The 14,593-nt window shown below is 35.4% G+C and overlaps 1 protein-coding gene across 2 annotated transcripts; it reads left to right on the forward strand.

Annotated features, from left to right (window-relative positions):
* Positions 1-50: 50 nt before the first annotated feature.
* LOC142618322 (uncharacterized) lies at positions 51-13,190 on the forward strand. Of its 2 annotated transcripts, none has more exons than XM_075791238.1 (17): positions 51-520; positions 601-643; positions 1,556-1,677; positions 2,213-2,320; positions 2,600-2,744; positions 2,822-2,913; positions 4,135-4,228; positions 4,356-4,848; positions 5,067-5,209; positions 5,402-5,781; positions 6,569-6,736; positions 9,503-9,793; positions 10,179-10,595; positions 10,694-10,726; positions 10,811-10,896; positions 12,125-12,215; positions 12,557-13,190. In XM_075791238.1, exons 1-17 carry the CDS (start codon positions 338-340, stop codon positions 12,632-12,634), a joined length of 2,967 nt encoding a protein of 988 aa, XP_075647353.1. In that variant the 5' UTR covers positions 51-337; the 3' UTR covers positions 12,635-13,190. The 2 variants fall into 2 exon arrangements, with proteins under 2 accessions (XP_075647353.1, XP_075647352.1); XM_075791237.1 differs by having other exon boundaries at positions 52-520; positions 10,682-10,726.
* Positions 13,191-14,593: the final 1,403 nt, after the last annotated feature.

Consider the following 14,593-nt stretch of genomic DNA (forward strand, 5'->3'; position numbering starts at 1 on the left):
TATTAAAAAAAAAAAAAAACAGTACGATCCATCAAAAGTCCAAAGTCCAAAGTCCAAACCCATCTAACCCTAGCTAGCAGCAAACACCGGTGAAAGTCCATGAGAAAAGGATGGACATGAGCAACACCCCTTCTTCACCCAAGCAACAAAAAAAAACCCGTTCCCGCGTTTTTAAAATTGACTTTCCTTTGTTCCCTTTCCCATATGATATCTCAACTCAACTCTCCATTTCAATTCAAAAACCTAACTTCCCAATCTCTCTCTCTCTCTCTCTCTCTCTCTCTCTCTCTCAGTGAGGTAGCGACTGAGTGAGAGTAGGAAGAGGAAGAAGAAGAAGATGATGATGAAGACGAAGACATTCAAGGGTGCCAACGTGTTCATGTCGCGGAACCTGGTGCCTCCTGAAATCTTCGACACGCTTCACGACGCCCTTAAGCATAACGGCGCCGACGTCTTCCTCTGCTGCGACCCTTCTCGCTCTGCCCCTAACGATTACCACATCATCTCTTCCCCCGATCACGTATTATTCTATTCCCTTTCTTTTCTCTCTTTTTCTTTTCTTTTTTCACTTCAATTTCTCATTTCCACTCTCGTTTGCAGGAGAAGTTTCTGGACCTTAGAGCCAAAGGTTGCAATTTACTTGGTATGGTTTTTCACTTTACATTGCTACCGTTTTGGGAAATTTTGTTTATGTTAATATAGGTTGTGGTTTCTGACCTCTTTTTGGTTAAGTTTCTCTATTTGCTTGAAATTTCAATTTTGACCACCCAATGGGCTGCTTATTAGAAAGCAGACATATAATGGGCTATGGCTAAAGTGCAAACAACAACCATAAAGTTTGGGCTTCTTTGGATTTTACGACCTTGAAATTTCAGAATTTGAATTTTACCCCCATAAAGTTACCTTTCATCTGCATTAGCAGCAGTTCCCTCTGTGCATATTTTCCGTAAGCTTGTTACGCTTGTTTAGTTTGTCCAATGAAATTATGACACATAATTTTCCTTATGTTACATCATTCTCATTATGCCATATGACATTATTTTATTGGACAAACAAAGCATGTGTGACACTTAGTAAAAAACATGGACAAAGGGGATGCTGACGCAAACCAAATATAACTTCAAGAGGTAAAATCTAAATTCTGAAATTTTAGGGTATAAGATCCAAAGAACCCCAAACATTAGGGGTGTAGTTTTCACTTTATCCATGGGTTATATTAATTAAGAAAGGAAGTAATATTGTTGTCAAGTCTTTTTTTTTTAATTTTTTTTTAACTTTATTTTGAGCCTGTACTATTTAGTGATTATTTAAACACTTTTCACTGTGAGCTTATTGGGATTTGGGTATTGGCTTGATTTTGGAATGTATTAGGGCATGCCAATGTGGGGCACTAACTTGGGGAATGTTTTTTTTTTGATTGTTTGGATTATGAACTATATGGTTACTCATGTAGAGGTTTACTTTTAATGGTTTTTATAGCTGGGTTGTTAGTTTAATTTCTTGATTGGAAAACAAAACGGTTGCTGACTTTGATGTTCATTTGTTTGTTGGGTAGGTCCTCAATGTGTTCTTTCCTGTGCGAAAGAGAATAGAGCTTTGCCTAAACAAGGGTACACTTGTTGCTTTGCAATGGATGGTGTCAAAGTACTCGCATCAGGTTTTGAGGCGGATGAAAAGGTACCATGCTTATGGTACGTGTATGTATTTCTAAACTTTATGCATGAACTGCTTAAAAACGTGGCACCTGTACTAAGACCTTTTTAGTCCTGAAAATTCTCTTAGTATATGTTTTTTTAATATAATTCAAGGCGGGGCATGCCTGGAAAGGCCTTTATCTCTGGAATTTTGCCACATTTTCACATCTCTTGGTGTTGCTCTTTGCTTCTCATGCACTTTTCTATTGTTCACAATTAAAAAGAACTAATTAAAGCAATCAAATGGCTTTGTCTTTTTGACAGCCTTGTATTAGTACTGGCACTGTTTTGATTGGTGTGCTATTTTTAGCCAAAACATATTGTGCATATACATGAAAGTTTTGAAAAAAATAAAAAGCAGTAAAGGAATGTGTGATTTTTCTCATCATTCTCTTTTATTATTGTTGATAATTTCTAATTAAGTGCGTTTGTATTTAGTATCCCATATGTGATTTTCCTCATTTTTCACTTGCACTTAAATCCCTCTCTCTCTCTCTCTCTCTCTCTCTCTCTCTCAGGTTAAAATAGAAACATTAGTAACAGCAATGGGAGGAGTGTTGCATCCTAAAGCATCTCTGGATGTTAGCTTTGTTATTGTGAAGAATGTTCTGGCTGCAAAATACAAGGTTTGGTATTTGTGTTGCTCCATAATTGAAATTACACAATGAAAATTTTCTGCAATTTACTTTTCAAAAGAAGAAAAAGAAGAAGGAAGTGTTGCAGTCACTTTGAGGTGTTTGGTGTGCTACATGGTACTGTTCGTCTATTGTTTATTAGAGTTGGGTGGGACGTATCAGTTGGAGTTCTTGTAGAAATTTGTATTTGTATAGGTGTTACGTGTTGTAGATTACATACATTGATGGGATGATATCACTGATTTTATTTAATAATCTTTACGTTTTCAGTGGGCTTTAAATATTCTGAAGAAACCAATTGTCACAATTGAGTGGTTGCATCAATGCTGGAATGAGCACCGTGTTGTTCCTCAGGAATCATTCAGAGTTCTTCCTTTTTCTGGAGTGACAATTTGTGTGACTCAAATTCCAGCAGGTTGTGATATTGGCTATTTGTTCTTCTGTTTATAATAAATTATTTGTTTGTGGTGCTAACCTGTTTGTTTATCTCAGATGAGCGAAAGGAGATTGAAAAGCTTATTACACAAAATGGTGGAAAATATTCTGCTGAACTGACCAAGAAGTGCACACATTTGATTTGCGATATATCCTTATCATGTTCCTTGAAAGAATTGCTTTGGTTTTGAATTGCTTGAACATTTGTTTCTATCAGTGTGACAGTAATAAAGTATACTTCTCAGTTTTATTAACAAAGCATTGTTGCAGCCTTATGGGTTGACAGCATAAATTTATTTTGTCATTCTGCTGTGTCTGCCACATCCTACATACAATATCATTGTGCCCTTTTGGTTTGAGTGTGTATAAAAATTTATACATTTGAGCATTCCCTGAACTAGCTAAAGTATCTCCAGATTATTTCCCTTTCTGGCTGCATAAGTGAATTTTTAACAAGACTATCAGTACTTTCATCAATGGTTGACTTTAAAAATATTAAATGTTATTTAACTTGGAATTTATTGTTGTTGCATCTTGCACTCCTCTAGGTGACAACTACAATCTCAGCTTTGCATGCTCTATCTGCTGGGGTGTTTGTTAGTCAGTTTGGAGGTGGAGTTTTCAACCAAACTGATCATGTCAGTTTGGTAGAAATGATAATTAGACGAAACCAAAAATACCTAATGAACATATTCTATTCAAACTGATTATGATCCATTTGGTCAGTTTGATTTCATACATGTGGGCCTATAGTTGGGCCACTCTGAAATGCAAGGCCCAAGTACTTTAAAAATCAAGGCCTGAATGGTATTTGCCTTTTTGTGGCTCCAAATTTAAGATCCTCTTACTTTTTAATTAGCTATGGTAATTAGACAGCTTTCGATACTAAAAAAATTAAAATGATCTTGAGCCTTGGCCCAAAACATAAAAATATATGGTATAGGCGGTTAAGTTAAGTTTGGTTATGTTTAATTGGTTGACCACTAAATGAACTGAAACTATTTGGATTCTTTATAAAACCAATCTGAATCAATCAACCTAAAAAACCAAACCAAGCTGCTCAATTTGGTTGGTTTGGTTTGGTTCACTCAATTGGTTTAATGGTTTCTTTTCACACTGCTACAACATGTGGTGTTTTTCTCTTAACTCATCTAGTGAGCATGCCATTGTCACCTAACTATATTTCAATATCTATTTATCTGCACCTCCAGTATACTCTATTGGCTTCCTTTGCATGATTTTTTTTTTGGCTTAATAAATTTTTTATTACTTATCAAGGTATCTCCTGATCCACACCTATCACTATTTTTGTTTTGGAATTCTTCAATATAGTTTACTGTATGTACCTTTGTGCTCTTGACTATTCTTAAGCTGCTGAAGGTGACAAATACAAGGTTGCCCGACGATGGGGTCATATTTATATTGTAACTCGGAAATGGTTCTATCAATCCATTGCTAGAAGAGGTGGTACTTTCTTTCGTAAGATGTTATATATCTTCTGCCGCCTTTAAATTCACAGCATATTGTATTTCTCTTTGTCAAGGTTTTTGCGCATTGTATCTGACCTTTGATTTCTTTCTTGGATGAATAGCTTGTTTAAATGAGGACTCCTATCCTGTTCAGGGTGGTTCTGTATCTTCAAATAAGAATGTAAGGAATTGCCTGACTCTGCAGCATAGCCTGGACAAGGGTATTGGAAATTCACAGTCTGTGCCATCCACATCGGAAGATTTAAACTCTCAAGCTGCTCCCAGCATTGGGTTTGTCGATTCAGATCTAGAAGCCACTGTGTCGCAGAATGTGTCTTCTGCTATTTTGGATCCTCCTGTCTTTGTTAAGGAGGGGGATTTTGAAAAACCTACCATGCAGCCCAAAAATGAAACAAGCCTTGATGGTTTTGTTGCCAATGACTCTCAATCTGAAGATGGTGATCTGTACTTGTCAGAGTGTAGAATATTACTTGTTGGCTTTGAAGTTTCTGAAATGCGTAAACTAGTCAGTATGGTGCGTAGAGGTGGAGGATCCCGGTATATGTCATTCAATGATAAATTGACACACATAGTAGTTGGATCTCCTTCAGAGATGTAAGTGCTGACTCTTTTTAGCAAAAAGATTATTGTAAATTATTTTTGACTCTTTCTTTATGCAATTCTTTAAGGTCCCTTGCTAGTATGGTGACTTATGACATTTATGTGATATTCCTTTTATTTGCATTGGCTCTCTATTATTCTTGCTGAGTTGGGGAAGTATCTTCCCTTATTTGTATTAGCTTTATCTCTCACTTGCTTTTGTAATTTTTTAGTGAGAAAAAGGAGGTAAGGAGCCTTGCAGCTTTGGGTGTCATTTATGTAGTTAAACCCACCTGGCTAGAGGATTGTGATTGCGAAAAGAAAGAGATCCCTGTTCTACAGAGATACATAGCCTATGATCTACTTCTTCCAAAAGGTTTGCCTTTTTTTATATAAGAAGTCCTGGTTTGTGTGTGTGTTTTAAATTTCACATCCTAATTCAAGCCGGACTTATGTCGTTATTTGGGCTGTTTTTATTTCTTTCATTTGTTTGATTGGTACTTGTCAACTATATGCTTTTGAGTATGTTATACATCTTCATATTAACTTGTAAATTGTGATCACGTAGATTCTGTCTTCTCCACAAAAGGAGCAGTGATTGGAGTAGCCAGCTTAAATCAAAGTAAAAACTACACAGCTCATCCTAGCATATCATCCGATCAGGTACTGGGGAATAGGAACTCTGGAATTGGATTGCCATCATTGGAGAAAAACAAAGAAGAGAGGTCAGAAATCAACATGAATGGAGACAGTTCTCTTAAAGCAACAGCAAAATTTTCTGAGCAAAGTCTACTTCCTGTTATAAATGGTAAAGGTAATGGTCAATTGACGGATAAAAAAAAAGGTCGGCAGAAGACACAACATGATTCCAGTGTTAAAAATGGGAAGCCATCAAGCGTGTTCAAGGGGAGAGTATTTTGCTTCTCAAATTCCTTTCCTGAGGATAGGGTAAGTTGTTAAAATTCATACTTCAATTTTGCACCACAGTGACCATGGCCTTGGCATAATTATCACCATTTAGAAGTTCACTGATGTGCCTCTGGTTGTAAATGTCAATGTTAATTTGTAAATGTAGGAGAAATGTACACTGGGTATTTTTAATAAATCTAGAAAATAGTATTCATGTCATGTTGCAAAAAGAAAATTTGTGCACTAAATAGGACTTGGAATATGAAACACGAACTTGCAGTCTTGCAAACTCGCCTGAAACTAAAGGTCTTTGGTTGATATGTTAAGAATTCTATATTTAATGGTAGAATACATATTTCTTTTATAGTAAACAATTTGGGTTTGGATTAGGCTTCTGAGTTCTGTCCATTAACTTGAAATCATCCTCTTAATATTTTCATGATAATGTTATGCACGCGCACACACATTGAATCCACCTAGACTGGGGCTTTAGTTTGTGTGTATCTTAATTCACATTGGCATTACAAAACATCAAATAAGATTCTACAGATTGGTTTGAACACTAGAAGCAGTTATGGATATGTTGTAAGATTTTAGAAGAAAGAGTATTTGCTGGTTAACCTCTGAGAACTTGATTGCTCGTTTTGCACCTACTAGCATTCATTTTTTGGGTTTTGCTAATTGTTTCTAATTCTCAAATTTTTTTTTGGGTTGAATATATATTAATTTTTTGTGTTATTTCTTTTTTTAGTATGTAGTAATGAATTTGAGACAGGTATAGAATATTTAAATATGTTTAACTGTTAACTGTGATCTCTTCTCCCAGAGGGTTGAGATTGTTCAATGGGTAGTTCAAGGAGGAGGAAAGGTAGTGGATGATCCTGTGAAACAAAATATGCACTATACTATTCAGTGTCATGGTGTAATAACCAGGTCTGTAGACGCTCCCCAAACCACATGTGTATCCAGTCACTGGATCCGGTCTTGTTTAGAGGTATGCGTAACTGATTCATTTATGCACATTTTTCTGTTAACATTGACCACTGGCTGTTGCTAGCTATTTTATGTCTTAGAATAATAAATTGACAAAGGTTTAAATCAGTAAACTCCAAAATGGAGTTCCTAGATATGCAATATAAGAAATGTATGTGCATCCATGATCCACCAGCTATTATGTTCGTTGCTTTATTTGGTCGGTAGGAAAGAATAAAAGAGGAACATGTACAATTTTTTGTTTGGTTTATCAACTACACAGAATACATGTGGTTGGCCCTAATCTTGCGTGGAACCAATTATGTGTCTTCCTCCCTTTTTTTGCAACTTTCTGTAAAAAAATAAAATGGAGAAATCTGTTGATGCTGTTCATCTTATGGTTGTGGTCTTTGGTAGGCAATTAGAGCAGGATTGGATTCTTTCTATAGATTTGTGGGTTTTGGTTTTGGTGGTAGACGGAATAGGGTTTGGCAGGATGCTTGGTGTGTTGATAGGAATGTAGCATCCTTATATGGCTATGGTGTTGGACTGCATTGAGATGCACAATGGAGGAATTCAATGGATCCCACATTTGTGAAATCTGCCCATGATTGGCTGCTAGAACTCTTTATATATGGGCCGAAACAGGTATGGAGGATAAGTTGTTTTGGAGATTTTGTAAGGATGGATGTTTTAGTGCTCGCTTTTTCTATGAGGTTTTGAGAGGTGCTGGCCGTTTGAATTTCCCTAGGAAGGCTATTTGGTGGGTTAAAGTACCTAACAAGGTCCTTAATGTGGTTTGTGATTTTGGTGGAAGTTCTTACCATAGGCAACTAGGTGAAGAGGGGTATGGTTTTGGCAAATTGGTGTGTTGTGTAAGAGCATTCATAGCAGGCTAGGTAAACTAACATTTTGCCAAAATAATAGCTAATCACACTAAAGCACTGTGCATCAGGATCAATATTTTGATGTGTAAAATAACAAATGAGCAGTACCTCAATACACTTATGGTGGTACTGTTCATCAACAAACCAAAAAAAAATTTAAATATGTATTTTAATTTCACTCTCTCTCTCTCTCTCATGCACCTATTGCAAAATTGGCGGTGGTGTGTAGATCTGCTGGTGGTTGTGTGGCGATTGGCGGTGGAGCATTGATCTGGTGGATGACATGGAAGAGAAAGTACAATTTGGAAGTGAAAAGTTCTATGGAGTAAATCACGGAGGTAGGTGCTACAGTGTAGCCAAGATTCAAGGAGCATGATATTGTGCAATGATCATGCTACTTGACACTTGGGAAGGTGCATGCAGTAGATCTATTAGGTGAGTTTAGATGCAAGAAGTAAAAGTACTTGGTGGTTTGAGACTCACAAAAGGAATCAATCTTGAAGGATAATAATGGGTTGGTGGTTAAGGGGGTATTATGTTACAAGGGTGTGGCTTGAGTTGATCTGTGCATCAATCTGGTGGCTGAGTTTGGAGAGAAAATGTGAAATTGGGGAGAGATGGGGTGAAAATAGTGAGGTTTTAGATCAAATTTGGCTAACAGTGCATTGAGGTTGATGTGAATGCTCCAAATGCTCCAAGAGTAATGAGGAACTGTGGATCACCTTTTTGTTGTTGTTGAATGAAGCTGTGGATTGCTTGCTACTTCTTATAAACTACCACTTGTCCCTAAACTTCAATTGTTAGCAAATAGCAAATTTAATCATTTAACCATTATTATAACTCTATCCCTTACTTGTAAGCTCAGACCAGCCCTTAATAAGTGGGGTCCAACATTGCGTTTTTTTGTTTTTGTTTTTTAAATTTTAAATAGAAGGTAGAGTGGAGATGGGATTTGAACTTAGGACCACCTGTTCTAATACCATGATACTTTATTAAGTTGTTAGAAAATGAGAGTTTAATCACGTAACCATTATTTTGCCTACTCTATTGTCCAGTGGCTATTAAATTATGGAACTTTATATTTCTAGTCTTTGGACTAAATTGGGTAATGCCTGAGACGTTGGAAGACTTACTTCAATGTTGGCGACATAGTAAAAGCTTTCAGAAATAAAGTATGGAATGTGGTTACTGGTTGCTTAATGTGGCCTATGTGGAAGGAGAGGAATAGGAGGACATATGTAGATGAAGAATTGTCTTTACAGGGATTAAGTCTCAACTCATAAGATCATTATTCTATCGGTTGTCATTGGATTATAGTAGACCACCTATGTTCTATGACTCAATCGATTCTGTTTTCACTTGGTTTTTGTAATGAAGTTTTGTGTCTTCAGCCTGTATACTTCATAAATTCCTCTTTTGTACATATGTTGCTTCTTTAATGAAAGTCTCATTACCTATAAAAAAATTCTGAAAAAAAAACCTTTAGAATCTATGAGTGTGTTTTATCTATATATCTGAAGGAAGATGAATATGGGTTAGAACATTGATTAGCATTCAGATATTTTCTATGATTACCCCTTTTGGTTAAGCAACAAGACTGCACTCATCTTATAACCTTCTGTAATTTTTTTTCTTCTGATTCATAAGATTCTGCCATCACCTTATTCTGCTGTCTTAAATAGTAAATAAGAATTATGAACTAATTTGATTAATCTTTACTGATTTAATAATTCTGTTTCTGCATGTGCTGTTGTTCTAGTTTTTTCCCTTTTACTTGATCAGCTTTATTTATTAGTAATTGGAGATGGCAGCTAGGGATGAACCATCATCTTATTTCTTTTGAAGTCTTATAAGACTGTCCCCTGGAAATTGCTGATGGGATTAAAATGTCTGTTTTTAAGGAGGATTATTTGCTGGATGTTGGCAGTCACATTCTCTATTCTCCACTTCCCTGCCGGATTCCCTTGCCTGGGTTTGAGAGATTCCGAGTCTGTGTTTCACAATATGAGGAGAAAGATAGACAACTATTAAGAAACTTGTGTTTTGTTCTCGGAGCTAAATTTGCGGAAAAACTTACTAAAAAGGTTACCCATTTATTATGTAAATTCACCAATGGACCAAAGTATGAGGCTGCTCGTAAATGGGGGATACACTCAATTACATCAGAGTGGATATATGAGTGTATCAGGCAGGTATGTTCAGATATTCTGTGTCTGTGTTATGTGTGTGTGTGTTGCAGGGGGCAGGGGGGGGGGGGGGTGTGATTTGTTTATGTTTACTTGTGTTTGAGCATGCTTTGTGCCTCTGTGTGTGTGCGTGTGCGTGCGTGCGTGCAAATTCATGCTTTTATACAGATGGGTAGCTATCGAATACCTAGGGGAGCCAGGCAATTCTTTCAGAGGGTTTTCGCAAAATAGTGCTGTAAATTTGGGAGAAGTCGCACAATGGGGTCATATTGTTACTGTGTATGTGTGTGGGTGGCTTTTTTAGAGAGGGGTGGAGTTGGGGGGGGGGGTAGACATGCTTTTTGGAACCGTAGACATAATAATATGTTTTGAGTTCTTTGTCTACTGACAGAATGAAGTTGTTGCTCTGGATTCATTTTGCCCGAAAGAGGTCACTGTTCAAGACCAAGAGGCAGGATTGTGTACCACGAGTCAGTTTCCTACACAAGCTGTGCGGATGGTATCTGGAGATAGTCCCTCTTGCTTTCCTAGTCAATCACAAGACTTAAGAAACACAGCAACTCAGTGTACCTTTAGCAGAAATGACAGCTTTAAGGAAGAATCTGAACAATCAAGTGTGTTCAACAAAAGGGCAAAGCTTTTGGATGATGATGACCAAAAGGATCTGCCTTCCTCTAAAGTACATTTAAGAGATCCCATCAACTTGAATGCCATTGGAGACAACATAACAAAAGATAATGGGGAAGTTTCTCATGCTGTTCCTGATGTTGCTGCTGCTATTGAGGACTTGTTGGAGCAGACAAGCAAGGTAAAAAATGGTGATGATTCTTTTATATCTTGGTTGGTAATCAACTTTGTTGGTTGACTTATTTTGCTGCCTGTTTTGTTTGTAAGATTCATGATCAGAATTCACCAGGAAGGACTGGGTGTGATAAAAATGTATCCTTATATTGTGATCATTCTTTACACATATTTCATGTACTGTAAATTCCAAATCAGTTTTAGTCCTTGATGATGGAACAGCTTTTCTCATCTGATTATTCAATCCTTGGTCGAGACCATTCAGATGCTCACTCTGTTGTAGGGTTGTCTAAACACTGGTTAAACAGGTACATCTCCGAGAATCCTATGCTTGTTGAAATTTATTGAAAATTTGCATTTTTTTTTTTATCATAAAGAATGAAAATGAGATGAATGACGTTTTCAGATTTAGTATGAAAATCCTTACTGTATATTTAGCACCCCCCCCCCCCCCCCACCCAACACACACACAAAAAGACAAAAAAAAAAAAAAAGAAAAAGAAATTGTAGCAGTGGAAGTGTGCTAGCAATTCACATCAGATAATTCTTTTTGAGTAATTGCAGTTCTTATATATATATATATATATTTTATTTATTTATTTTTAATTTAACTAATTCAGTGAAAAAATTAAGATATTATTAAAATAGAATTATTCACAGCATTTGTTTACTTTTCTAGTTCAATATAATTATTTCATTATATAGTTGAGCTTGGTACTTATCTGACTTAATTTCCCATCCTAGGTGCTATCTCGTGTAGTTTGTATAGAAGCATACTGTGATTTTACTAGTAGAATTCCTCACTTTGATTTGTGTTTTTGATAAACTGGGATTTTTGGAGTCATACAGAGAGCTGAGTACTTATTTTATCCTCTTCTCAGCTGAATTTTGGTTCTACCATTTTTAATGCAGAGAACTCTGAGTACTTATTTGATCTTCTTCTGATCTGAAGTTTGATTTTACCATTGATGCTACTGTGCATGCTTTTGTTGAATATCCGTCTCTTGGTATTCCAAGTAATGTTTTATAAAGATAAGTTTCATCTCACGTATGTGCATTAGAAAACTGGTTTGGTCCCCTACCCTCGGTGTTCCCATAGCCTAATCTGTGACTGCATGGTTTTGGTGTTTTGTTGGTTCTTTCTGTCGGTGCTTCTATATTTTCTTTAGGGCAGAAATTGAAGTTGTGCTGCTATGTAATAATTGATCTTTACAATACTGATGATCCGATTTTTGTCTGAAGTACTTGCTGCTGCCACTATGATTCTGTGACAGTTATAAACTTTATGATGTTTTTTTGAATCCCAGGACTTGTTTCTTGACATAACTGACCACTTCCAACTTCAAAAGCAAAACATTTCCTCAAATAAATGGTTACCCTAATGTCTACAAGACTGTGTCCTCAAATCTTAAAATTACTAGTCTAGAAACCAAAATTATTTATCAAAATAAAATAACCCTTCCCCAAACCATACTTGCTGGAGTCTGCAGTTTGTTTTACCTCTTCTTTTGACTCTGGCATTGATGTATTTTTCAGGACTGGGAAAAATGATGATGTTTGCAATCCTTCTGGAGATAGAAGTGCAGGAATATATGATGGTTTTAGTGAAACACAAACGGAGTCTCAGGTTTGAGCAATTCCTTATCTGGATATTATTGGTTGTTTGCAATTTGCATGATTGAAGTACAGTGATTATCTAATATGTTTGAAATAATGTGTTAGTAGTGTATTGGCTTTGAGAGGAAAGATAAAATTTTTCATTCTCTCTTAGCATTTGTAAACTTATCCTGTGCTAAGTGCATCTCCGATTGGCATCCTGTTTTGAAACTGTGTTTTTTCAAAATACAATTTTTATAAACCTCAATTTTTTCTATGCACAACAGCTGAAAATATAGCTGTACCAAGCGTGTATATGTGGTGTTTTAAGTTTTCCATTGTGAAGATAGTGTTCAAATTTTGCTCTTGCAGGTTGTTGGTTATGAAGAAGATTTGTCAGGCAGGCAAATGCTTATAGACAAAGTTCGAACACGAAGTAGCTTAACTTGAAACACTAGAAAAGCCTCCCTATAAACAGCCTGTGCTGTTTGGAGGTTTGATGGTAAATTGAGGTTGTTTTCAACTACTGCAAGAGAATTTCTTGTCTTGCACAAGTGCCGATTCCTAACCTTGCCGTGGTGCAGAAAGAGGATGAAGAGAAGCATACAACTCAAGATAAGGTTTAGATGGTAACCGTGTGCTTTGTATTGACTATTGATTTCTACAAAATTTAAGGAAAAGGAGCCAGTGGTGGAGGTTTATCGGTGTTAGTCTCAAGTCTCACCTTAATTTTTGTCAGTAAAACATTTATGTGATCTATGTAGCTTGTTAAGCAGCAGCTTGTAGAAATAGGTTGAAAAAACATTTGATGTATTATTGTCTATTAAATGTGTTTACGGATAAAGGTATGCTTACTCTTACTACCCGCATTTTATCCTGATGATGTCAAAATCATTTATTTTCAAAATTGATAGAATTTCATGGTGAAGATTTAATTTTTATAAAACAACTTTAAATGTTTATATGATGTTACGCAGTGGAATGAGACTTTTGTATGAGTGGATGACTCTTGGGATATATTCCTTGTTATTTCTTAGAACTCGTACACGTATTAATTTGACATTGTAATCTTCATCTTCGTTTTGCTTTCGTGAATAAAATCTGTATTATCTAGAAAAAAGAAAGATGTTTAATTATGTGATATATAAATGATGCAAATTTTTCGGTCTCTGTCTATCCAAATCCAAACAGAGAATCCTAATCCAAATGTCGGCATAGCATCTAAAAGCACGAGTTGCTGTCCGATTTGATGTTTAATTCTTACAAGTTACAATAAATATACTTTTCTTTGTTTAACCCTCTTGTCTTTTAGCTGTATACTTTTCATTGTTTATCTTTTCAAACGGTTGGGCTAGAACTGGTATTGTAAGTACAAATGGTCATTCATGTAATTTACTAGTGATATTTCCTTTATGATTTATTTGCAACGTCATGGGTTTTTTCTAATTTAAAACACATTTGGCTGAACTTTATAATTTCTTCAAGCAGAAAAGAAAAAGAAAAAAAAAAATCATAAGAATCAACACATCTCTTTAAAGGAAAAATCTCTCGATGTCAAGAGTTTTATTATTGATTCTTTTTACATTATTCTTGTGCATTTGTGTTGTAGTGGACTAGGTTAAACCATTTGATAAAATATTATTTTAGTTTCTAAATTTTATTAAAAATTTATTTTTTATCTTTAAATTTTAAAAGTTCTTTTTTCATTTTTAAATTTAGAAAATGGTTTTTTTAATAGTTTATAGACAAAAAGAAGGATGAAAATAAAAACATTTTCAATAAAAACAAACTTTTAGTAAAATTTAAGAACATTAAATAAAATATTTTCAATAATTTAGGGGCGAAAAATAAATGATTAAAATAGTATTCTACTCTAAACAATTTCTTAAATGTTATGGAGTAAGATACTAAGATGTCTACCTGTAGAGAGTTAATCTCTCGGCTGTTGAAATTAAACTTGATGCTAAAGTTGTATTTGGGTGGATTTTAGATCTTCATAACTGTAACTTACACTATGTGATTTTGATTTTGGACTGTAAGATCCTCATATGCTAGATTTCTTAGGTGAGGATGAACCATTGCTTTCATAAAGTGAATAGGTGCGTCCTATCAGGAGAGGCTTAGAACAAGACCAAGATTTTAGTATTTTTTATAGTTTGCATGCTGTATTATTATGATATTTTTAGTGTGTACTATGAGAGACTTTGCCCTCAAACTTCTATTCCCGTCGGTTAGTTTCTAATGCTATCTTCAGTATACCCCCAAAATAAAAAAGATACTAAGATGTGAAAAAAGTCACTTCTCTTTTTAACATATCTCTTTCTTTTTAGAGATTTTTTTTTCTTCTTGATTACTATAAATGGACTTCAACTATCGTAAATTATCCTAAAAAAAAAAAAAAGACTTTCG

The sequence above is a fragment of the Castanea sativa genome, chromosome 12, assembly GCF_040712315.1.
Source record: "Castanea sativa cultivar Marrone di Chiusa Pesio chromosome 12, ASM4071231v1".
Lineage (NCBI taxonomy): Eukaryota > Viridiplantae > Streptophyta > Magnoliopsida > Fagales > Fagaceae > Castanea > Castanea sativa.